Here is a 26022-nt window from a genome sequence, read left to right as displayed (position 1 = left end):
TGTTAGCTGGGATTAGAGGTTGGTTCAACATTAAAGGATTTACCTAGCATGCCCTAGGTTTGATCCCAGTGCCCAAATGAATAAATAGATATAGAAAAAATCCATTAGCCATTGATAATTTACTTGTGTTCAGTAAGCTACAGTAAATGTTACCTTTTCTGAATTATTTTATAGTATAGTGAATCTATATTGCTAAGATAATATTTATTTGAGGACCAGTCCCACATCTGGCTTGGTCTGTTTGTCTCTTTTTCCTGTAGGCATGACTCTCCAAGAATCTGTCAATCTAGATGCTCTGAGTAAACACCTGAAACATCTTGAAGTGAAGTATATAGAACTTAAACAAGATATGTCAATAAAATATGTACCAGCTCAAAGAAAGGCTGATTTGGATGAGGAAATGGTTGTGTTATTACAACGGCAAGACATAGCTGAAAATATAAACAAAGGGTTACAGTTTCGGTATGAAATGATCTTAAAAATTGCAACCTTTTAATGTTTATTCTCATATTCCACCAGTTCGCTTCAGGCTCAGTATGTGTTGGTGTTTTTATACTTATAGTCATCAAAGACTGCAGATTGTTTCGAATGCACTTACTTCATGGGTGAAATCTGATATGATCAGCTCACTTCAAGACGTCGTGGAGCAAATTCAGAAAACCAAAGCTGTACATGGTAGTTTATATCTTTTAATTAGTACAAGCAGTGAAAATAATCTTCCCTACAGCTAAAGAATGAGTTTTTCCTACGCTGAGCTTTATAAAAGCAAGCACACACTTCTGCTAGCTGACAGATTGACTTGGTAGCCAGAGAGAGAAAACCTGGAATGTTCCTGAAAATAAGGAGGAAATGGGGCTGGAGAGATGGCTTAGCAGTTAAGGCGCATGCCTGCGAAGCCTAAGGACCCAGGTTCGATTTCTCCAGGTCCCACATAAACCAGATGCACGTGGTGGCGCATGCATCTGGAGTTCGTTTGCAGTGGCTGGAGGCCCTGACACACCCATTGTCTCTCTCTGTCTCAAATAAATCAAAATAAAATATAAAAAACATAAGGAGGAAAGGGGCAGGAAGGCTACTAGTTTAGGAAGAGATTGGTGCTATTTGAAACCAAAGCAATAGGTTGTTACAAAATGTTTATTATTTTCTGCTTTTTCTTTTTTTTTTTTTCTTTTTTTTTTTGTTTTTTTGAGGTAGGGTCTCACTGTAGCCCAGGCTGACCTGGAATTCACTAAAGAGTCTTAGGGTGGCCTCAAACTCATGGTGATCCTCCTACCTCTGCCTCCCAAGTGCTGGGATTAAAGGCATGCACCACCACGCCCGGCAATTATTTTCTTTTTAAAAAATATTGTGTTTATTTATTTAAGTGTAAGAGGCAAATAGAGAGAGAGAATGGGCACACCAAGACCTCTAGTCACTGCACTGCAAATAAACTCTAGATGCATGCGCCACCTTGTACATTTGGCTTATGTAGGTTACTAAGGAATTGAACCTGGGTCCTTTGGCTTTGCAGGTAAGTACCTTAACCACGAAGCCATCTTTCCAGGCTCTGTTTATTATTTTCTATTGATAAACAACTTTTAATGGTTCTTTCAATATTTATAGGTGACAAAGGCACTGTTGATGAGCTATTTGAAGATGATCCAAGCAAGGCAAAAGAAGCTATAATTATGCTTTACTACATTGAAAGGTAAATATTTGAAAATATTTATTTGCAAGCAAAAAGAGAGAGAAGGGGAGTGAGGGGGAGAGAGAAAGGGCATAGGCACACCACAGCATCTTGACACTGCAGAGGAACTCTAGACCCATGTGTCACTCTGTGCATTTGGCTTATGTGTACACTGGGGAATTGAACTGGGACCATTAGGCTTTGCAATCAAGCACCTCTAAATGCTGAGCCATCTGTCCAACTCAAAGGCAGATATTTTATTTATTTATGTATTTTGAGAGACAGACACAGAGAAAGAGAGATTGGGTGCACGGGTGCCTCTAGCCACTGCAGACAAACTCCAGACATATTTGCCATCTTGTGTATCAGGTTTTACATAGGTACCAGGGAATCAAACTTCAGTCGTTAGGTTTTGTAGGCAAGTCCCTTAACCACTGAGCCATCTCTCAAGCCCCACAAATATTTTGAAAAGCTTTGATTTTTAACACATTTGCTACTTAATATGTTGGTGGGTCACAGTCTCTAGCTATTGATTTTGGGGATATTTTTGTTTAATGTTTATTTGTTTGATTTGAAACAACAGCTCCTAGAGTTGATCTTCCTGTCTCTACCTCCCAACTGCTAGGATTTCAGGTGTGTCCCAGCATACTCAGAATGGCTTTAATTTTTTTTTTTAATTCTAATCTTTGAACAGGTGTGGTGGCATATATCTTTAATACCAGCACTTGGGAGGCAGAGGAAGGAGGATCACTGTGAGTTCAGGGCCAGCCTGGGACTACAGAGTGAGTTCCAGGTCAGCCTGAGCTACAGTGAGACCCACCTTCAAAAAAACATCAGGGCCAGCCTGGGACTACAGAGTGAGTTCCAGGTCAGCCTGAGCTACAGTGAGACCCACCTTCAAAAAAACAAACAAAAAATTCTATTCTAGGAGACAGATTACAAAATAAACTAGCATTTTATTCATTTCTTTTTTGTATGTATGTATGTTATGTGTATCTGTATGAATGTTTTTACATATGTGGACATACATTCTTACAGATATGTATGCATTGTACACACACAATATCAGGTGCCTTCATCAAGTATTTTCTACCTTTTTTTTGTTGTTGTTTGTTTGTTTTTTGTTTTTCGAGATAGGGTCTCACTCTGGTCCAGGATGACCTGGAATTAACTATGTAGTCTCAGGGTGGCCTCGAACTCTCGGCAGTCCTACCTCTGCCTCCCGAGTGCTGGGATTAAAGGCGTGCACCACCACACCTGGCTTTCCACCTCATTTTTGTTTTACTTATTTATTTAATAGAAACACACACACACACACACACACACACATAGAGAGAGAGAAAGATATGGGCATGCCAGGGCCTCTAGTCACTACAAATGAACTCTAGATGCATGTGCCATCTTGTGTATCTGGCCAATGTGGGACCTGGAGAATTGAACCTGGATCCCTAGGCTTTGCAGGCAAGCGCCTTAACTGCTAAGCCATCTCTTCACCTTTTTTTGAGGCATAATGTGTCACTGAACCCAAAGCAGATTGATTCTGCTATTCTAACTAGCCAGTAAGCCCCAGGGTTCCTCTGGTCTGCCTCTCCAGGCACATGCTGCTATACTCAGATCTTACATGGCTGCTGGGTATCTAAACACATGTCCTTATGCTTGTGTGGTCAGCACTTTTCCTACTGAGCCATCTCACCAGCCCCCCAATTTTTTTTTTTTTTCACACACTCTCTGCAGAAAAACAAAACAGAGACTAGGAGACTTTTTTCAGTGTAAAAAAAGGGGATTATAGTATTGGTATGTTTTATTTATATTTTTCGTACATTCCTTAGTCATTAACTTGATGTTAGTAAATTAGTAAATGTTTTTTTTTTTTGTTTTGTTTTTCGAGGTAGGGTCTCATGCTAGCCTAGGCTAACCTGGAATTCACTATGTAGTCTCAGGGTGGCCTTGAACTCACAGCGATCCTCCTACCTCTGCCTCCCGAGTGCTGGGATTAAAGGCATGCGCCACCACGCCCAGCTTGTTTTTTTTTTTTTTAATTAAAATTTTTTATTAACATTTTCCATGATTATAAAATATATCCCATGATAATTCTCTCCCTACCCACCTCCACATAGTAAATGTTTTTAAGACTGTCTTTTTGGTTCCGATTATCCTAGCCAGTTCAATTCCTTTTTAAATACTTTATTTATTTATTTATGAGAGGAAGAGATAAAGAGAATGAGCGGGACAGGTCCTCTAGCCACTAGAAATGAATTTCAGATGCATGCACCACCTTGTGCATCTGGCTTATGTGAGTGGAACCTTTGCAGGCAAGCGCCTTAACTGCTAAGATCTAAGACATTCTCCTTAGAAGTGTGTTTTCATAGGATATCAGGCCAACATGTAGTCAGAATATGTAATATCTTATTCTTAAATGTTAAACAGTCTTCACCTGTTTATTTACTTGCTATTAAGGCAAAAAGAAGTGGGTAAAGATAATTTTTGGGGTGGGATACCAAAGCTTGTGTTATTTTCTTATGCCATATATTGCTCTAAGCCTATTTTTTAAACTTTTTTTTTTTTTTATTTGAGAGCGACAGACAGAGAGAGAAAGAAACTGAGAGACGGGGGAGAGAGAGAGAGAGATAGAAAATGGGCATGCCAGGGTCTCCAGGCACTTGCAAATTAACTCCAGATGCATGTGCCACCTTGTACATCTGGCTTACATGGGTCCTGGGGAATCAAGCCTCAAACTGAGGTCCTTAGGCTTCACAGACAAGCACTTAACTGCTAAGCCATCTCTCCAGCCCAGTTTATTTAAAAAAAAAATATTTTATTTATTTATTTGAGAGAGAGAGGAAGATGCAGAGAGAAAGACAGAATGGGCGTTCCAGGGCCTCCAGCCACTGCAAATGAACTCCAGAAGCATGCGCCCCTTGTGCATCTGGCTTACGTGGGTCCTGGGGAATTGAACCAGGGTCATTAGGCTTCACAGGCAAATGCCTTATCCACTAAGCCATTTCCCCCAGCCCATAAGCCTGTCAGTTTTGATGGGAGAGAAGAATCCTTGTTGAGAGTCTAAGTTTTATAAATTTTGCTTAATAATAATTTAGTATTTTTCTAGTTCAATTCAATATTAATTTACATTATAGAAATTTTTCCCCAGTTTATTAACTGTGAGATAAGGGTAAATTTGAAGACCTTTTGCTATAGGAAGAATAGGGCTTACATGTACTATTATCTCCTTGTGTTAGCAGCTGTCTAATGGGAATCTTATGCCTGGAAGAGCCACATAGGGTTCTGTATATCAAGACTACTTCTTGATCTCTAATTCTGCTGTTTCCACATTCAATTAATATTTCCCCTAGGCTGGCCTTCTAAGCAGATTTTCTTTCCCAATACTTTGAGGGAAAAAAGTCCAAGCTATTTGAAAATTCAGTTCAAGTTATTACTTCCCACATTCTATGTAAATACTGTAGAAATAAGGTACACAATTAGGTCTAAAAATAACCTTTAAAATATTAGAGAAAGAATGTATTATCTTAGACTTACAATGTATCTAGTTATAGCTTATTAGGGTTCCTTTTTATTTTTCCATATTATGCCTTTGCTTAATTTGTATTAGATATTTCTAATCCATTTTCTTTCTTTCTGAGTATCATTGTAATGCACTTTAAAATGCAATGGCTACAGATTCAATGAATTAATCTCCCTTGGAAAATATGGAGAGGCAGCATCTTTTACAGCAAGCAGTCCTAGAAGAATTCTTCAAAACATTGGGACAATGAATAAATTTAAGGGTAAGCATTTCTTTTTGAAATACAAATGTTAATAATGCTTTGTATTTTAAATTTACTTTTTTTTTTTTTTTTTGCTTTTTCGAGGTAGCATCTCACTCTAGTTCAGGTTGACCTGGAATTCAGGTAGTCTCTGCCTGGCCTCAAACTCAGCAATCCTCTACCTCTGCCTCCTGAATGCTGGGATTAAAGGTGTGCACTACTACACCTGGCACTTTAAAAAAAATATTTTATTCATTTATTTTTTATTTTGAGAGAGATCGGGAGAAAGAGAGAGGCACACGAGGGCCTGTAGCCACTGAAAATGAACTCTAGATGCATGGACCACCTTGTGCATCTGTCTTACCTGGGTCCTTAGGTTTCTCAGGCAAGTGCCATAAGCCCTAAGCCATCTCTCCAGCTCTACTTTTTTTTTTTTTTTAATTTTTTTTAACACAAAGACATTATTTAAGACCTTTATTAAGAGGTGCTTGCAGTTTGTGGACTTTTTTTTTTTTGAAAAAAATCAAGTTGTAAACTTATTACAAATTAAAAATGAAGTTCTTAAAAATCTCAAATTGAGCAGATATGAAATAATTTAAAAACCTTTAAAGGTATATTGAGAAAAACCAGGCTTTTTAAAAAAACACGTTTGTCATTACCTAACAGAGACATCTTTAGGTAAAAATAATAAAAACCCCAGCTGCATACTCAATGCAGATAGTTCTAGTTTATCTGGTCAATGGGCAAAAAGCAAGCACTTAAGGTCTTCAGCTCCAATCTTTTGTTCATTTCTTATTACTGGAATGTCGTATTCATTTCTTCTGGTTGGATGACTAAACCGGATGATGGTAAAGATGGTAAGCCGGCATTTACTCAGCCCCGCCCTGCTCAGCCTTGGGAGCGGACGAATTTTCAGCTGGTGGATAGGCTGCTTTTGTCTCTTTGCCATCTTGTGGTTTAGGGTTCTCTGGGCGTCTGCGTCGGTAATTGAAGTTGCGGCGGTACCCAGGTTGAGGTGGCTGTTGACCTTGGGTGTCATGTCCTTGATTGTCCTTGTCCTTTTCATTGCCATCCTCTCTGGGCTGTCTTTGGCGAGGACCCCTGCAGAATCCTATCCTGTCTCAGTGGTCTACCTTGCTCTCCTGCATCACTTCTCCCTTTACAGGAGGTTGGAATACTGTGGTCCACACCCATAGGGTCTCCTCATGTAGTAAGGTGGGAACCTTCGCTTGCTCTAGGGTCAGTGTTGTTGGGCCTGTCCTTCAGCAGCGCTCTCCATCCTTCATTCTTTCCCCCACTCTCACTGTTCTGGTAATGCTGCTGGTAAGTGCGTGGAGGACCCCTAGACGTGGATAGTCTATAATGGTTACGGTCTGCTGCATATTTACTGCCTTGAACTGGACCTCCACCAGGGCCTGCAGCATTGCCGCCTCCGCACCTTTTCTCCTTCCACAACATCAGACTGCAGTCTCTCCATCCCCTACACTGCGAAGGTGCTTCCTGGGGTTATTCTTTATGGCAGTCTGGTGTACAAACACATCTTCCTTGGTGTCATTCCTGTGGATGAAACCATATTCATTCCTTACATTGAACCATTTTACTGTTCCCAAAACCTTCGTTGAGATGACCTTCTTGTCCCCGCCCGCAGGCGCCGCGATGTGAGGCCACCCGGGCTTCCGCTCCCTGCGCCGCTGCCGGTGGTGCCGGGCTTGGTGTCGGCGGCTCTGAGGGCGGGCGGCCGGCTGCTGGGTCTCGGCCTCGCTGCTCAGGTCGCGGTGATGGTGACTGGGGCCGGCTGCGGCAGCTGCGGCTCCTCCTGGGTGTGATGGTAACTAGGCCGGAGCAGCGGTGGGCTGCTCAGGGCTCTCGGGGGCCCGCTCTCCGCTCCGGCTACCGATCGAACTCTGTTTGTTTTTTAAAATAAAATAGAATATTACTGACAGCTTAGTTCCTAGCCTTATTTCTACCATTTGCTACTTCCGTAGTCATAACATTAGGGTTTGATTAGATGTCTAAACTACATTATAAAATATTTAGTATACAGAAATACATGGAGAAGCCGGGTGTGGTGGTGCATGCCTTTATCCCAGCACTTGGAAGGCTGAGGTAGGAGGATCACTGTGAGTTTGAGGCCACCCTGAGAACACAGAGTGAATTCCAGGTCAGCCTAAGCTAGAGCGGGGCTCTACCTCAAAAAACAAAAAAGAAAAAAAAAAAAGGGAAGAAATACACGGGGAAATATATTAACACTTATGTGTTGTCAACATTTGAAAAATGTTAAGATTTGTTCTTTAACAAAGAACAACTTGAATACAAAGCCTGTGGACCTGGGTTCAGTTCCCTAATACTCGCGTAAACCCAGATGCACAAAGTGGCACATGAATCTCTGTACCCACATTGCAAATAAAAAAATAAAAGTATTGAAACAACAAGCAACCACCACCACCACCACCACCAACAAAAAACTTTCCTGTGGCAAATTGACATATATAAAACAAATTTGACATTTTTTTGTTTACTCCTGGGAGTAAAACCCAGGGCATCGTGCATTTTAAGAAAGTACACTTACCACTGAGCTACATTCCCAAGCCCAAATTCTGCTTATTTAAAGTACATAATTTGATAAGTTTGCCATGTATATACGCATATGACATCATCACCACAAAGCTCCCTCATACCCATCTGCAGTCCTCTTCTCACTGCTTCCCTCCATTTTCACTCCTGTTCCCCGCAGCCTCTTGCCTAGTCTCCATGTAAACACTGGTTTGTTTAAAATCATCATAGATAAGTTTTCACTTTCTATAGTTTTTTTTTTTTTTTTTTTTTTGGTTTTCCGAGGTAGGGTCTCACTCTAGCCCAGGCTGACCTGGAATTCACCATGGAGTCTCAGGGTGGCCTTGTACTCACGGCAATCCTCCTACCTCTGCCTCCCGAGTGCTGGGATTAAAGATGTGCACCACCACGCCCAGTTTATAGTGTTTTTAATAAGTGAAGTCATGCAGTGGGCATTTCTATTTGACTGATTTGTTGTCCTAGTAGTTATTTAACACTCATGTTGAATCCATCAAGAATTTGTTCCCTTGGATTGGTGAATACTCCATTGAATGAATATAAATCCTTTATCAGATTTGCAGATACCTTTTCCATTTTCATTCTCTTGACAGTATCTCCATAAGAGTAGAAGTTCTTGATTATAGCAAAGTCCAATTTGTGAAACTTTTTCTTTTTTTTTTCAAATATTTTATTTATTTATTCTTTTTTTGTTGTTTATTTTTGTTTTTTTAAGGTAGGGTCTCACTCAGGTCCAGGCTGACCTGTAATTCACTATGTAGTCTCAGGGTGTCCTCAAATGCATGGTGATCCTCCTACCTCTGCCTCCCAAGTGCTGAGATTAAATATTTATTTATTCTTTAATCATTTGAGAGAAGGAGAGAAAGAGAGAGGGATAGAGGGAGAACATGTGTGTCAGGGTCTCTAGCCATTGCAATTGAACTCCAGATGCATGCACTACCTTATGCATCTGGCTTTACATGGGTACTGAGGAATTGAACCTGGATCCTTTGGTCTTGCAGGCACAAGCCTTAACCACCCAGCCATCTCTCCAGCCCAAACATTTTCCTTTATGAATCATAGTTATAGTGACATGGTTAGTTTTTTGTTTTTTTTTTTTTTTTTTACCAAATCTACAAAGGATTTTTCATGTAAAGATTTTTATAGTTTAAATTTTATATTTACATCTATAGTCATTTTGAGTTAATTTAAAAAATTTTTTTTACTTTTTTTTTTAATTTGAGAGAGAAGGAGAAAGAGAGAGAGAGAAATTCCAAACGTGTGCTACCTTGTGCATCTGGCTTTATGGGGGCCCTGGGTCCTTAGGCTTCACAGGCAAGTGCTTTAACTGCTAAGCCATCTCTCCAGTCCCTTTGAGTTTATATACATACACACATATGTAGTTTAATACATGGAACAAAGGGGTATTTTTTGCTTTTTATTTTTTTATGCCTATGGCTATTTAAGACAATTTATTTAAAAAGTTATTAAAAAAATTTTCTCCACTGAGTTGCCTTTATACTTCTGTTGAAAATCAATTATCCATATGTGTTTGGGACTATTCTGTTTCATGTCCCTTTCTCTCTTCTTCTTCCCCTTCCTTTCTTCCTTGTGCTTGGGATTAAACCTCAACCATACTAGGCATATATCTAACACTGTTCTACAACCCTGGCCCTAATTGGTTTATATCTTAATATCAATGCTATGTTATCTTGACTGGTATAGTTCTATAGGAAGTCTTAAAATAGTGTTAGTTTCCTTTCAAACTTTGTTCTTTATTAAATTGGGCTTGGCTATTCTAAGTCTTATCTATCTGTCCACACATAGTGAAAATGATTACTTCAATCAAGTAAATTATTATATCCATCATCTTCCATAGTTACTTGGTTTAGTTTTTTTTTTTTTTCTTTTCCTTTTGTATGTGACAAGGGACCTAATTTACATGCTATTAAAAAACTTTCTGGCCTGGGCTAGAGCACGACTCTACCTCAAAAAACAAAATAAAGGGCTGGAGAGATGGCTTAGCAGTAAAACACTTGTCTGTGAAGCCTAAGGACCCCAGTTCGAGGCTTGATTCCCCAAGACCCATGTTAGCCAGATGCACAAGGTGGCGCATGCGTCTGGAGTTCATTTGCAGTGGCTGGAGGCTCTGGCATGCCTGTTCTCTCTCTCTCCCTCTTTCTCTGTCTGTCACTTTCAAATAAATAAATAAATAAACAAAAAAAATTTTTAAAAACAAAATAAATATAATAAAATACTTTCCATGTACAATACAGTATTAGCTAAAGTTTTTCTGCAATACATTAGATCTCTAAACTTACTCATTCTGTATAATAGCAAATTTGTAACCTTTGGCTTATTTCTCATTTTCTCTCACTCCAACTTCAACTAATCACCATTATACTCTGTAGATCTATGAGGTGGTTTGATTCAGGAGTCCCCCCAAAACTTAAGGGTTCTGAATGCTAGTTTCCCAGATGACAGAAATTTGGGAATTAAGGCATTTTGGAGGCAGTGTATTGGTGGGGGCAGGCTTATGGATACTATAGCCAGTTTCCTCTTGCCAGTGTTTGGTACACTCTCCTGTTGCTATTGTCCACTTTATGTTGGTCAGGGGTGATGTCCACCCTTTGTTCATGCCATTGTTTTCCTCTGCCATCATGGAGCTTTCCCTCGAGTATGTAAGCCAAAATAAAACATTTTTCCCCCAAAACCTGCTCCTGGTCAGGTGATTTCTGCCACCAGTGGGAACCTAACTGCAACAATCTATGTATTTCTTTTAGATTCTACTTATAAGAAGGATCATGCAGCATTTCTCTTTTTATGTTAGACTTATTTCACTTAGAGTAATAGCTTGTGAAAATGGTACAGTGTGCTACTGTTATTTTTAAAATTTATTCATTTTTATTTTTTAAAAGTTTATTTATTTGATATCAAGGGAGAGAGAGAGAATGAGAATGGGTGCACCAGGCCCTCCAGCCACTGAAAACAAACATCTGGCTTATGTGGGTCCTGGGGATTGAGCCTTGAACTGGGGTCCTTAGTTTCACAGGCAAGTGCTTAACCACTAAGCCATCTCTCCAGCCCTTAATTTATTTATTTTTATTGACAACTTCCATAATTATAGACCATAACCCATGGTAATTCCCTCCCTCCACCCACTTTCCCCTTTGAAACTCCACTCGCCTTCATACCCTTTCCCCCTCTCAATCAGTCTCTCTTTTATTTTGCTGTCATCATCTTTTGCTCCTATTATGATTGTCTTGTGTAGGTAGTGTCAGGCATTGTGAGGTCATGGATATCTAGGCCATTTTATGTCTGGAGGAGCACTTTGTAAGGAGTCCTACCCTTCCTTTGGCTCTTACATTCTTTCTGCCACCTCTTCTGTAATGGACCCTGAGCCTTGGAAGTTGTGATAGAGATATTTCAGTGCTGAGCTCTCCTCTGTTACTTCTTTGCAGCACCATGGTGCCTTCTGAGTCATCCCAAGGTCAGTGCCATCTGAAAAGTGAAGCTTCTCTAACCAAAAGTGAGAGTGGCAGTACTATATGGGTGTGAACATTAAGAGAAGTGCTTACTGGGCAGTTTGGTGAGCATAGTGTATACATTTAGCCAGACTCCAGCAGACATTGCACCCCTAGGGCTCATGACTACCTGTTGTAGGTTTTCAGTATCAGGGATGTATTCCCTCCCATGGAGCGAGCCTCCAGTCCAATTAGAGAGCAGTTGGTTTCCGCCATAATAGACATGCCATGATTGCACCTGTTGGCTATTTGGCCTAGGTGGCCAAATTAAAGGCTTGCACTGTCCACTGTTAAGTATCTTCACTGGTAATTTCTCTTTCTCCCATTGAACTGTATGCAGTGTGGCTTTTACCAGCTTTCTATCAGCTGATCTACACAGGGGAAGTTTTCAGCTCAACTCCAGCAAGATTTCTCAGTGACCCTGCAGCTCAAGTATGTGGACTCTTCAACAATAAGGTCTTACCATCTATTCCTGGTGGGAAACCAAGCAATGTTTTGGGGTCATCAGGGACCTCCCTGGATATCAACTCACTGGCAGGTATCCCATCCCTGGCACTGAAAACTTTCTAGTAACAATCTATGGCTTCTGAGTGTTCCATTGTCCAAAAAGTAGGTTTCCATGTGACTTGTTTATATCCTGTTAAATTTTGATTAGCCCTCCCCCCACCTTTCCTTTACTCAATCTCTTTCCCTAACCTTAGGCCTTTTCACCCTCATCAATGTATTCTTTTACTTACACATATACAATTCCATCCTGTTAGGTTTCACCTCCCTCCCTTTCTATTCTCCTTACATTTCTTTTTTAGCTTATTGCCCTCTGCTACTGAATTTCTTCCTACTCATGTAGAAGTCCAATCCTTTGTAGCTAGGCTCCACATATGAGAGAGAACATGTGATGTTTGGCTTTTGGGTCCTGGGTTACCTCACTAAGTATAATATTTTCCCGATCCATCCTTTTTTTCTGCAAATTTCATAACTTCATTTTTCTTTACTGCTGAATAGAACTCCATTGTGTAAATGTGCCATAGCTTCATTATCCACTCATCAATTGAGGGACATCTAGGCTGGTTCAATTTCCTACCTGTTGTGAATAGAGGAGCAATAAACATGATTGAGCAAGTATCTGTAAGGTAGTGAGATTAGTCCTTTGGATATATGCCTAGGAGTGCTATAGCTGGGTCATATGGTAGATCAATCTTTAGCTGTTTGAGGAACCTCCACACTGATTTCCACAATGGCTGGACCAGATTGCATTCCCACCAACAGTGTAGAAGGGTTCCTCTTTTTCTGTATCCTCGCCAGCATTTATGGTCATTTGTTTTCATGATGGTAGCCAATCTGACAGGAGTGAGATGGAATCTCAATGTAGTTTTAATCTGCATTTCCCTGATGACGTAGGGATGTCAAACATTTTTAGATGCTTATAGGCCATCCATATTTCTTCTTTTGAGAACTCTCTATTTAATTCCATAGCCCATCTTTTAATTGGATTGGTTTCTTATTATTTAACTTTTTAAGTTCTTTTTGTAGCCTAGATAATAATCCTCTATCAGATGTATAGCTAGCAAAGGATTTTTTCCCATTTTGTAGTTTGCCTCTCTGCTCTATTCCCAGTGTTCTTTGCCATTTAAAAGCTTTGTAATTTCATGAGGTTCCAGCCATTGATCAGTGTCTTTATTTCCTAAGCAACTGGGGTTATAGTCAGAAAGTCTTTGCCAATAACACTATGTTGAAGGGTTTCCCCTACTTTTTCTTCTAGCAGTCTCAGAGATTCAGGTCTAATATAAAGGTCTTTGATTCATTTGGACTTGATTCTTATACATGGAGAGAGATAAGGATCTGTTTTCATCCTTCTATAGATACATATCCAGTTTTCCCAGCAATATTTGCGGAAGAGGCTGTGTCTTCCCCAGTGAGTAATTTTGGCATTTTTGTTGAGGATCAGGTGGCTATAGCTACCCAGACTTAACATCTGGGACCTCAATCCTGTCCTGTAGATCTACATGTCTGTTTTTGTGCCAGTACCATGCTGTTTTTGTTACTATGGCTCTGTAGTATAGGTTAAAATCAGGTATGGCGATACCACCAGCTTTGTTTTTTGTTTTTTTGAGGTAGGGTCTTACTCTGGCCCAGGCTGACCTGGAATTCACTGTGTAGTCTCAGGGTGGCCTTGAACTCACAGTGATCCTCCTATCTCTGCCTCCCGAGTGCTGGGATTAAAGGCGTGAGTCACCACACCCGGCTTTTTCCACTAGCCTTATTTTTGTTACTCAAAATTGTTTTAGATATTGTAGGTTTTTTGTGCATCTTATTGAATTTTATTTTTGTGAAGAATTTTAATGGGAATTGGCTAAATGTCTACATTGCTTTTGGTGGACATTTTTACAATATTGATTCTTGCAATCTAAGAACAAGGGATGTCGTGGCATTTCCTAGTGTTTTCTGCAATTTATGTCTTGAGTGTTTAAAATTTTTATTGTAAGGTCCTTCACTTCCTTGATTTATTCGAAGGTCCTTTTTTTTTCTTCAAATTTTTATTAACAATGATTATAAAAAATATGATTATAAAAAATATCCCATGGTAATACCCTCCCTCCCTTCACTTTCCTCTTTGAAACTCCATTCTCCATCATATCCCCTCCCCATCTCAATCAGTCTCTCTTTTATTTTGATGTTATGATCTTTTCCTCCTCTTATGATGATCTTCTGTAGGTAGTGTCAGGCACTGTCAGGTCATGGATATCCAGGCCATTTTGTGTCTGGGGGAGGATGTTGTAAGGGGTCCTACCCTCCCTTTGGCTCTTACATTGTTTTCTACCACCTCTTCCGCATTAGACCCTGAGCTTTGGAAGGTGTGATAGAGATATTACAGTACTGAGCACTCGGTCATTTCTTTCCAGCGCCATGATACCTTCTGAGTAGCCCCAAAGTCACTGCCATCTGAAAAGAGAAGACTCTCTACCCATAGTGAGAGTAGCATTAATATAAGGGTATGAACATAAAGAGAAGTGGTTACTGGGCTATGATAAGCATAGTATATACATTTGCCCAGACAACAGCAGATGTTACAGCACTAGGACTCTTGACTGTTTTAAGTTTTCAGTATCGGGGATGTATTCCCTCCCATGGAGCGGGCCTCCAATCCAATTACCAAGGTACTTTTTGTTGTTGTTATTGATGCGATTGTGAATGGGAGTGATTCTCTGATTTCATCCTCTGCAGATTTCTGTTAGCATAAAGGAAGGCTACTAATCTCTGTGTGCTTATTTTATATCTTGCTATAAGTGGTTATCAGCACTCACAATTTGTTGGTAGAGTCTTTAGGGTCCTTTATGTATAGAATCATGTCATCTGCAAATAATGATAATTGATCTCTTCCTTTCCAATCTGTATCCCTTTTATATTTGTCTTACTTGCTATGACTAAGACTTTCAATACTATAGTAAATAAAAGTGTGGAGAGTGGACACCCTTGTCTTGTTCCTGATTTTAGTGAAAACGCTTCAGGTTTTGCTAGTATTGTTAGTATTATGTTGGCTGTAGGCTTGTCATAAATAACCTTTATTTTTTTTTAATTTTCTTTTTTAATTTTTTATTTATTTGAGAGCGACAGACAGAGAGAGAAAGACAGAGGGAGAGAGAATGGGCGCGCCAGGGCTTCCAGCCTCTGCAAATGAACTCCAGACGCGTGCGCCCCCTTGTGCATCTGGCTAAAGTGGGACCTGGGGAACTAAGCCTCGAACCAGGGTCCTTAGGCTTCACAGGCAAGTGCTTAACCGCTAAGCCATCTCTCCAGCCCATAAATAGCCTTTATTATACTGAGATATGTTCCTTCTATTCCCAGTTTCTATAGGATATTTTTCATGAAGGCTGTCGATGGTGGCTCTAGTTCTCTCACTGGTCCACGTGATCCTGTACCTCATGATCTGCTCCTCCGCTATTCACTGCAGTTCTCCACGTTTCTTGAGTTTGCGAATAGCTCCAGTGTGAGTGGAAAACCCCTCACCTGGCTTTTCCTGCAGCTCAAGCTGAGCCTGGCTGCTGTGGCCCTGCAGACCTGGTGCCGCTCCTGTAGCCGCAACTGCCTGCCTTTGTGGGCTCTGGATCTCTCCTACTTCTCTGCTGCCATTTTAATTTCTTATACACCTCACTTTTTAGTAAAAGTGTGTATTTTGCTGCTTTTTTTTTTTTTTTGGCTATTTCTCCCCTAGGCTGCTTTTGCGTGGTTCTTTGCTGCCATCTTAAGTGGAACCCAATTTCTTTAAAAAAAATTTTTTTTTAAATTTTTATTAACATTTTCCATGATTATAAAAAAAAATCCCATGGTAATTCCCTCCCTCCCCACCCCCACACTTTCCCCATTGAAATTACATTCTCCATCATATTACCTCCCCATTATAATCATTCTACTTACATATATATAATATCAACCTATTAAGTATCCTCCTCCCTTCCTTTCTCTTCCCTTTATGTCTCCTTTTTAACTTACTGGCCTCTGCTACCAAGTATTTCCCTTCTCACGCAGATGCCCAATCATCTGTAGCTAGGATCCATATATGAGAGAGAACATGTGGCACTTGGCTTTCTGGGCCTGGGTTACCTCACTTAGTATAATCCTTTCCAGATCCATCCATTTTTCTGCAATTTTCATAACTTCATTTTTCTTTACTGCTGAGTAGAACTCCATTGTATAAATGTGCCACATCTTCATTATGCACTCATCAGTTGAGGGACATCTAGGCTGGTTCCATTTCCCAGCTATTATAAATTGAGCAGCAATAAACATGGTTGAGCACGTACTTCTAAGGAAATGAGATGAGTCCTTAGCATATATGCCTAAGAGTGCTATTACTGGGTCATATGGTAGATCAATCTTTAGCTATTTGAGGAACCTCCACACTGTTTTCCACAATGGCTGGACCAGATTGCATTCCCACCAGCAGTGTAGAAGGGTTCCTCTTTTTCCACATCCCCGCCAACATTTATGATCATTTGTTTTCATGATGGTGGCCAATCTGACAGGAGTGAGATCGAATCTCAATGTAGTTTTAATCTTCATTTCCCTGATGACAAGTGACGTAGAACATTTTTTTAGATGCTTATATGCCATTTGTATTTCTTTCTTTGAGAATGCTCTATTTAGCTCCATAGCCCATTTTTTGATTGGCTTGTTTGATTCCTCATTATTTAACTTTTTGAGTTCTTTGTATATCCTAGATATTAATCCTCTATCAGATATGTAGCTGGCGAAGATTTTTTTCCCATTCTGTAGGTTGCTTCTTTGCTTTTTTCACTGTGTCCTTTGCAGTGTAAAATCTTTGTAATTTCATGAGGTCTCAGTGATTAATCTGTGGTTTTATTGCCTGAGCAATTGGGGTTTATTCAGAAAGTCTTTGCCAAGACCAATATGTTGAAGGGTTTCCCCTACTTTTTCCTCTAGCAGTTTCAGAGTTTTAGGTCTGATGTTAAGGTCTTTTTTTTTTTTTTTTTTTTTTGGTTTTTCGAGGTAGAGTCTCACTCTGGTCCAAGCTGACCTGGAATTAACTCTGTCATCTCAGGCTGGCCTTGAACTCATGGCAATCCTTCTACCTCTGCCTCCTGAGTGCTGGGATTAAAGGCGTGCGCCACCACACCTGGCTGATGTTGAGGTCTTTAATCCATTTGAACTTAATTCTTGTGCATGGCGAGAGAGAAGAATCTATTTTCATCCTTCTGCAGATATATATCCAGTTTTCAAAACACCATTTGCTGAAGAGGCTGTCTCTTCTCCACTGAGTATTTTGGCATTTTTATCAAATATCAGGTGGCTATAGCTACTTGGGCTTACATCTGGGTCCTCTATTCTGTTCCACTGATCTACATGTCTGTTTTTGTGCCAGTACCATGCTGTTTTTGTTACTATGGCTCTGTACTATAGGTTAACATCAGGTATGGTTATACCACCAGCCTTATTTTTGTTGCTCAGTATTATTTTAGATATTCGTTGTTTTTTGTGATTCCAAATGAATTTTTGGATTTTTTTTTCTATTTCCATGAAGAAAGCCTTTGGTATTTTGATAGGGATTGTATTAAATGTGTAGATTGCTTTAGGTAACATTGCCATTTTCAAAATATTGATTCTTCCAATCCAGGAACAAGGGATGTTTCTCTGCATTCTAGTGTCTTCTGCAGTTTCTCGCATGAGTGTTTTAAAGTTCTCATTGTAGAGATTCTTTACTTCCTCGGTTAGGTTTATTCCAAGGTACTTTATTTATTTATTTATTTTTTGATGCAATTGTGAATGGGAGTGATTCTCTGATTTCATCCTCTGTGTGTTTGTTGTTAGCATATATGAAGGGTACTGATTTCTGTGTATTTATTTTGTATCCTGCTACATGGCTGTAGGTTTTGATCAGCTCTAGCAGTTTGCTAGTAGAGTCTTTAGGGTCCTTTATGTATAGAATCAGGTCATCTGTAAATAATGATAACTTGATTTCTTCCTTTCCAATTTGTATCCCTTTTATGTGTGTCTCTTGCCTTATTGCTATGGCTAAGACTTCCAAAACTATATTAAATAAAAGTGGGGACAATGGACACCCTTGTCTTGTTCCTGATTTTAGTGGAAAAGCTTCCAGTTTTTCCCCATTTAGTAATATGTTGGCTGTAGGCTTGTCATAAATAGCCTTTATTATATTGAGATATGTTCCTTCTATTCCCAGTCTCTGTAGGATTTTTATCATGAAGGGATGTTGGATTTTGTCAAATGCTTTCTCTGCATCTAATGAGATGATCATGTGATTTTTGTCCTTCAACCCGTTTATGTAATGTATTACATTTAGAGATTTGCATATGTTGAACCATCCCTGCATCTCTGAAATAAAGCCTACTTGGTCAGGGTGAATGATCTTTTTGATATATCTTGTATTCTGTTTGCCAATATTTTGTTGTGAATTTTTGCATCTATGTTCATGAGGGAGATTGGTCTATAATTTTCTTTTTTTGTTCTATCTTTGCCTGGTTTTCGTATCAGAGTGATGCTGGCCTCATAGAAGGAGTTTGGTAGAATTCCTTCTTTTTCTATTTCCTGGAAAAGCTTAAGAAGCAAGGGTGTTAGCTCTTCCTTAAAAGTCTGGTAAAATTCAGCAGTGAATCCATCTGGGCCTGGCCTTTTTTAAGTTGGGAGATTATTGATAACTGTTCGGATCTCCATGTTTGTTATAGGTCTATTTAAGTGATTAATCTCATTTTGATTTAATTTAAGTAGGTCATATAAATCAAGGAAATCATTTCTTTCAGATTTTCATCCTTTGTGGATGCTTTTATAACATGTCCCTATGATTTTTTGAATTTCTCTGGAATCTCTTTTGATGGTATTTTGTTCATCTCTGATTTTATTAATTTGTGTCTCTTCTCTCTTTCTTTTGGTCAGATTTGCTAAGGGTTTATCAATCTTGTTTATCCTTTCAAAGAACCAACTCTTTGTTTCATTAATTCTTTGGATTTTTTTTTTCTTTTGTTTCTAGTTCATTAATTTCTGCCCTAATCTTTATTATTTCTTCCCGTCTACTGATTTTTCATTTGCCTTGTTCTTGTTTTTCCAAGGCTTTAAGGTGAAGCATTAGGTCGTTTACTTGTGACCTTTCTAATTTCTTAATATAGGCACTTAAGGCTATAAATTTACCTCTTAGAACTGCCTTCATTGTGTCCCAGAGATTTTCGTATGTTGTGTTCTCATTATCATTTGACTGAAAAAATTTTTTGATTTCCTTCTTGATTTCTTCATTGACCCATTCATCATTTAGTAGTGTATTGTTTAGTTTCCATGATTTTGTGTATGCTCTATAGCCTTTCTTGCTACTGATATGTAGTTAAATTCCACTGTGGTCATATGGAATGCAAGGAATTTTTTCAATTTTCCTGAATTTGTTAAGATTTGCTTTGTGTCCTAATATATGGTCTATTTTAGAGAATGTTCCATGTGCTGCTGAAAAGAATGTATATTCTGCAGCCTTTGGATGAAATGTCCTGTATATATCTGTTAGGTCCATTCCTTCTATGACCTCATTTAGTCCAGATGCCTCTCTGTTTTTATTTTTCCCGGGATGACCTGTCAAATGATGAGAGTGGGGTGTTAAAGTCACCCACCACCACTGTGTTTGGTGTTATTTGTGACCTTAGTTCTAATAGTGTTTGTTTGATGAATTTGGGAGCCCCCATGTTAGGTGCATATATGTTTAGGATTGTAATGTCCTCCATAATCAATATAAAGTGACCTTCCTTATCTTTCTTTGGTAACATTGGACTGAAGTCTACCTTGTCCGATATTAGGATAGCAACCCCTGCTTGTTTTCTAGGCCCATTTGCTTGAAACACTGTCTTCCAACCTTTCAGCCTAAGATAATGTCTAACCTTTGTAGAAAGGTGAGTTTCTTGGAGACAACAAATTGTAGGATCCTGCTTTTTAACCCAGTCTGCAAACCTATGTCTTTTCGTTGGGGCATTGAGGCCCTTGATATTAAGAGATATTATTGAAAGGTGTGTATTTATGTTTGCCTTTTTTTTTTTGTGGTTCCGGTTCTACCTGTGCTCTCTTCTGTTAACTAGTATTTGAGTATAGCTTGTTTTTTCTAGGTTCCTTATATGTGTGCTTTTCCTTTTGTTCAGCATGGAGGATTTTATCAAGTATTTTCTGTAGAGCTGGTTTTGTCTTCAAATACTCCTTTAACCTGCTTTTGTCATGGAATGTCCTTATTTCTCCGTCTATTTGGATGGATAACTTTGCAGGATAAAGTAACCTTGGTTCACAGTTGTTATCTTTCAGAACTTGGAGTATATCACTCCAAGCCCTTCTGGCTTTAAAAGTTTGTGTTGAATAATCTGCTGTAATCCTGATGGGCTTGCTTTTGTAGGTAACTTGATTTTTCTCTCTAACTGCTTGCAGTATTTTTTCTTTGGTGTGTGTGTTTGGAAGTTTGATTATAATATGGCGAGGAGAGGTTCTTTTCAGGTTTTGTCTGGCTGCGGTTCTAAAGGCTTCCTGTATCTGCATTGGCACCTCTTTCCCAATTTGGGGGAAATTTTCTTCTATGATTTTGTTGAAGACACCTACTATGCCTTCGGAGTGGAATTCTTCTTCTACTATGCCCTGCATTCTTTTTTTTTTTTTTAATTTTTTTAATTTAATTTTTTTTTAAATTTAAAAATTTTTTTTTTTGAGAGCTTTGCTCAAAGATGCACTTTTATTTATTTTTTTTTAAAATTTAATTTATTAGTTTTCTTTTCAGTAAATACAGGCAGTTTGGTACCATTATTTAGGCTCATCTGTGATCTACCCCCTCCCATTAGACCCTCCTTATTATTGAAAATGGGTCGTGCATTGTGGAGTTAGCCCCCAGTTATTAGTATGATAAATGTCTCTGAAAATCATGACCCAACATGTAACTCTGACATTCTTTCCGCCCCCTCTTCCGCAAGATTTCCCTGAGCCATGTTGGGTTCATTTTTGGTCTGCTTCAGTGCTGAGGTGTTGGGGGCCTCTGAGGCTCTGGCTCTCTGATTTGGTAGGAGTTGATTTTTCTCTGAATTGATCTCCTTCCCCTTTGTGCTGGTATCCAGTTCACAGGAAAACATCACCCTTGCTTATTTCGCCAGTTGAAAAAAAATAAATAAATAAAATAAAATAAAATTTTTATTAGCGTTTTCCATGATTATAAAAAAAATCCCATGGTAATTCCCTCCCTCCCCACCCCCCACACTTTCCCCTTTGTAATTCCATTCTCCATCATATTACGTCCTCATCACAATCATTGTACTTACATATATACAATATCAACCTATTAAGTACCCTCCTCCCTTCCTTTCTCTTCTCTTTATGTCTCCTTTTTAACTTACTGTCCTCTGCTACTAAGTATTTTCATTCTCATGCAGAAGTCCAGTCATCTGTAGCTAGTATCCACATATGAGAGAGAACATGTGGCGCTTGGCTTTCTGATGCCCTGCATTCTTATATTGGATCTTTTCATAGTGTCCTGAATATCTTGAAATTTCCACTCCTACTTTTCTGTAAGTTTGTCTTTCTCTTTGTTGGACTGTATTAGATCTGCTACTTGGTCTTGTAGTTTAGATAGTCTGTCCTCTCCCTCATCCATCCTACTGGTGAGATTTTCAACAGAGATTTTTATTTCATTAACTGTGTTCTTCATTGCTAGTAATTCTGACTGGTTTTTCTTTATTATTTCTATTTCCTTATTTATGTCTTGTATTGCCTTCTTTATTTCATTAAATTGGTGTACTGTGTCTTCTTTGATTCCTTTGATTTCCTCTTTTATTTCTTCTTTGATTCTTTTGATTTGTTCTTTGACCTCTTTGAACATATTTATAATCATTCTTTTGAACTCTTTCTCAGGCATTTCCTGTAACTTGTTCTCACTGGAGGACATTTCTGATGCATTAATACTTTTAGGTGGATTTATATTGTCTTGCTTTTTAGTGTTTCTTGTGTTATAATGTATATATTTTTGCATCTTGGATTAAGTTAATGCTTGGGTTTTCTAGCTAGCTGTGTATTCTTAGCTGTATCAATTGATTTGATGTTATATGTTTTCAGGGTAGGAGCTTAAGGTGTTAGGTGTGGCTCTTTAGACTCTCACAGTATCTACAAAGGTGTTCCTAGGGGTTGAGTTTCCTTGCATGGGAGTATTCAAGCAGGCTGAGTGGAATAAAATACAGGTATATTCTAAAATTTAACTAAACACTGTACACTTTCAATCAAAAACAGCCCCAAGTATGTATGCCAGAGTAGTTATTCTAACAACCAGATCCTCTATGAACAAAGAGGTTAAGATTTCTGGTCTGTTGAGGGATCCAAGTCAGCTTGCAACCAAGTGAGACCCTTCCCTGGTGCAATCTCAGTTACCTTGGATGATTTTGTTCTCAGTCAAGTTGCTGCCTGGGTCGTCGGGCTGCTGTTCTGATTTCTGGAGCTGGGCACTGGCTTTTCCTGTGGGGCAAGTGTGGCCCTGCAGATCAGCACCCATGCTGCTGGAACTGCTGCTGCTGAAGCTGCCGCTGCTGGGTCTGTAGTCGCTGCTGCTGAAGCTGCTGCTGCTGGGCCCACCGCTGCTGCTGCCTCTGCTGCTGCTGTAGTTGCGACTGCTGGAGCCACCAGTGCTGCTGAAGCTGCTGCTGCTGTGTCCACTGCCGCTGCTGCCACTGAAGCTGCTGCTGCTGGGTCTGCCGCTGCTGCCGCTCCTAGGTCTGCTGCTGCTGCCGCGACTAGAGCTGCTGCTGCTGGGGCTGCTGTTACCGATGCCAAAGCCACTGATGTTGCTGCCGAACTCTGCTCCTGCTTGGGTCCCGCTGTTGGCTCTAGTTGGCGTGGCCGGGTCCCAAGACCGCTGCTCTGTTCTCGCTGGAGCTGGGCTCGGTGGTGGGGGAGGGGAGGGAGCCGCAGCTGCTCTGGTTCTCTTGCTGCCCCACGTGTTCTTCTCCCTTGTGGTCTGCTCCTCCATTACTCACTGCCGCTCTCTCTTCACGTTTCCTGAGTTGCAGAGAGCGCTGGTGTGAGTCGAAGTTCCCACACCTGGCTTTTCCTGTGGCTGGAGCTGAGTCTGGCCCCTTTCTGGTGCACTGCTGCCGCCGTGGTTGGGGCAAAAAAAAAAAAGTTTTTTTTAAAGTATTCTATTTATTATTTATTTGCAAGCAAAGAGAAAGAGAGAAGAGAGACAGGGAAGAGAGGATGGGCACACGAGGGCCTCCAGACACTGCAAACAAAGTGCAGATGCATGCACCATTTTGTCCATCTGGCTTTATGTGGGTACTGGGGAATTCAACTCAAGTTGTTAGGCTTTTTAGGCAAGTGCCTTAAATGCTGAGCCATCTCTCCAGCCCTTGTTTTTTTCTTAAAATATTTATTTAAAAGAGAGAGAGAGAGAGGTGGGTAGAGAGAGAGAATGAGTGTGCCAGGGCCTCCAGCCATTGCAAACAAACTCTAGACACATACACTACCATGTGCATCTGGCTTACATGGGTACTGGGGAATTGAACCTGAGTCCTTTGGCTCTGTAGGCAAGTGTCTTAACTGCTATGCCATCTCTCCTGCCCCATGTTTTGTTTATAAACAAGATCTTTTATTTGGTTTGTCTGTTTGAGGCAGGGTCTTACTCTAACCCAGGCTAACCTTAAACTCACAGTGATCCTCCTGCTTCAGCCTCCCAAGTGCTGGGATTAAAGCATGTGCCACCATACTTAGCCTTGTTTGCTTCTTTTCCTTGTAGACCCCTATCTCCTGAGCACTGGCAGCTTTGGAGTGGGCCTATGTAAGGGCAGTAAAGTGTTAGGTTGGGACAGGCTCCCAAGATGGAGTCACCGCTGGAAGCTACATCCCTGAAAAAAACCACCCAGCATTATCCCTTCCTTGCCTAACAATGCTCCCAGGTTATGCCCCCTTATCTTGTAAGTGACCTGGTCACTGTTCTTGTGTAAGATAGCACCCTGGCTATCTTAGATCTCCCTTTTCATTTAACTTTTCCTTTTCTCACCTTCCCCCAACTGAAGAAGCCCTATAAAGCCCATTATCTATCTGAAAACTCATGTGAGCTGTGCTCTGCTCTTGTGAGCCAGCCCTGGAAGCTTGTGCTTTTCCTGAATAAAAGCTTTCATCTTTGTCTCAGAGTGGTTTGCATGGTCTTGGTCACTCCCAAACCTTACAAAAAAGACCTACTCAGCTGATGCAGTAAGAATAGCAGATGTTCACTGTTGGCTGGTTTAGTATTTGCTTTTTGGAGCTTTTCTTTACTGAAGACAGCCTACTTTAGCTTTCATTAAGTTAGGTGATCTTCCTTCACTGGGCTTCTTAATGATCCCCTTCTGCTTCTGGGGCCATCTAGTCCTTCATGCAGACTACTTCTATAGTTCCACAGCTGCCTTTCCATGACAATCCCAGCCCACCTACTTTCCACGGGGCTTCCTTCCCCATGAAGACATGGAGTCTGTGGTATTGAACTTATCCTACATTGACTTTGTTTCTTTGCTGTGGTTTTCACCTTCAAAATTTCCAGGTAAACATTAGGCACTGGCCCCCTTGTTTTTCCTCCTAAATTTTTGTTCAACCGTAGTACCCTTAATTTTTATCTCACATGCCTTTGAAGAAGGGGTTTAATTAAATTAATTAATTAAGTTAAGAGAGAGAGAGAAAGGAAGGAAGAAGCAGATACACATACACACACACACACACAGAGAGAGAGAGAGAGAGAGAGAGAGAGAGAGAGAGAGAGAGAGGGAATGAATGAGCATGCCAGGGCCTCTAGCCACTGCAAATGAATTCTATATGCACGCACCATCCTGTGCAACTGACTTACATGAATACTGGAGAATCGAACCTGGGTCATTATGCTTTGCATGCAAGTGCCTTAACCACTAAGCCATCTCTCCAGCCTTCCCCCCCCCCCCCCTTTGGTTTTTCAAGATAGGGTTTTGCTCTGGCTTAGGCTGATGTGGAATTTACTATGTAGTCTCAGGGTGACCTTGAACTCATGGCAATCCTCCTACCTCTGCCTCCAGAATGTTGGGAGTAAAGATGTGCGCCACCATGCCCAGCTGAAGAAGGGATTTAAATAGAATTTTGAAAAATAAGTAATTTTCTGCTCAAGAAAGGAAAATAACCTTAGCTTTTTTATTTTTAAATTTTAATTTACCTGTGTACATGTGTGTGAGGGCAAACACCAGGGTCTCTTGCCACTGCAAATGAGTGAGAGATATACTTTTTCACCACGCTTTACATGGGTGGTAGGAACTGATTACAAGCAAGTGCCTTTAATTGCTGTGCTGTCTTTCCAGACCCCAAAATAACCTTTTTAAGAACTCAAATTGGGACTGGGGAGATGGCTCAGGGGTTAAAAGCACTTGCTTGTGAAACCTGATGGCTCAGGTTCTATTCTACAGTACTCAGGTAAAGCCATATGCATAAAGCAATGCATGCATCTGGAGTTCATTTGCAATGGCAAGAGGCCCTGGCATGCCCATTCTCTCTCTGTTCAAATTGTCTTCTTTTCCTCGCTGTTCAAACATTGGATGTATAAACAGTTTACATTTTAAAATATGAATTCTTGAATTCTTTGATTAAAATTAGAAATGAACCTAGTGTTTGGGGTCCAAGAACTATCCTGGACCTCAAACACCCCATTACAGGCTGGTCCCTCAGATGTCCTTAGCCACTCTTCTTGTCCCTAAAGGAGCACTAAGACACAGTGAGAAAACTACTATAAGCACATTCTGGATCCTAACACAAGGAGTGAGCCTTCCTAGGGATGTGGGACATGTTAACTAGAACATTTTGCCTGTGCATGCACAAAATTTTATGCTTGGCCAAGAGGTGAACTGTGAACTAAAGTTTCCAGAAAACAGCTCTATCTGCTGTATCAACTTCCAGCAGGCTGAATGGACTGATTAAGCTCCGGTTGATCACAGAGAGATGGAATGTTGCAAGTCAGAGCCAAATTACCTTGGGCTACCTTTAGCCCCATAGTAGCCATTTATTGCCCACC

General features: G+C 40.1%; 1 protein-coding gene across 8 annotated transcripts in view; it reads left to right on the top strand.

Annotated features, from left to right (window-relative positions):
* The window catches only part of Clhc1 (clathrin heavy chain linker domain containing 1), an 81707-nt gene that overhangs the window by 28427 nt on the left and 27258 nt on the right, over window positions 1-26022 (top strand). For all 8 annotated transcript variants that reach the window (XM_004668954.2, XM_045148448.1, XM_045148451.1 and 5 more), the window contains 4 exons: window positions 261-462; window positions 563-675; window positions 1603-1687; window positions 5342-5448. In XM_004668954.2, coding sequence (XP_004669011.2) covers window positions 261-462; window positions 563-675; window positions 1603-1687; window positions 5342-5448 — 507 coding nt within the window. The remainder of the gene's footprint in view (window positions 1-260; window positions 463-562; window positions 676-1602; window positions 1688-5341; window positions 5449-26022) is intronic.

This window comes from Jaculus jaculus, chromosome 4, assembly GCF_020740685.1.
Source record: "Jaculus jaculus isolate mJacJac1 chromosome 4, mJacJac1.mat.Y.cur, whole genome shotgun sequence".
Classification (NCBI taxonomy): domain Eukaryota; kingdom Metazoa; phylum Chordata; class Mammalia; order Rodentia; family Dipodidae; genus Jaculus; species Jaculus jaculus.
Note: the sequence above shows the minus strand (reverse complement) of the source record. Positions and strands in the feature narration are given on the sequence as shown.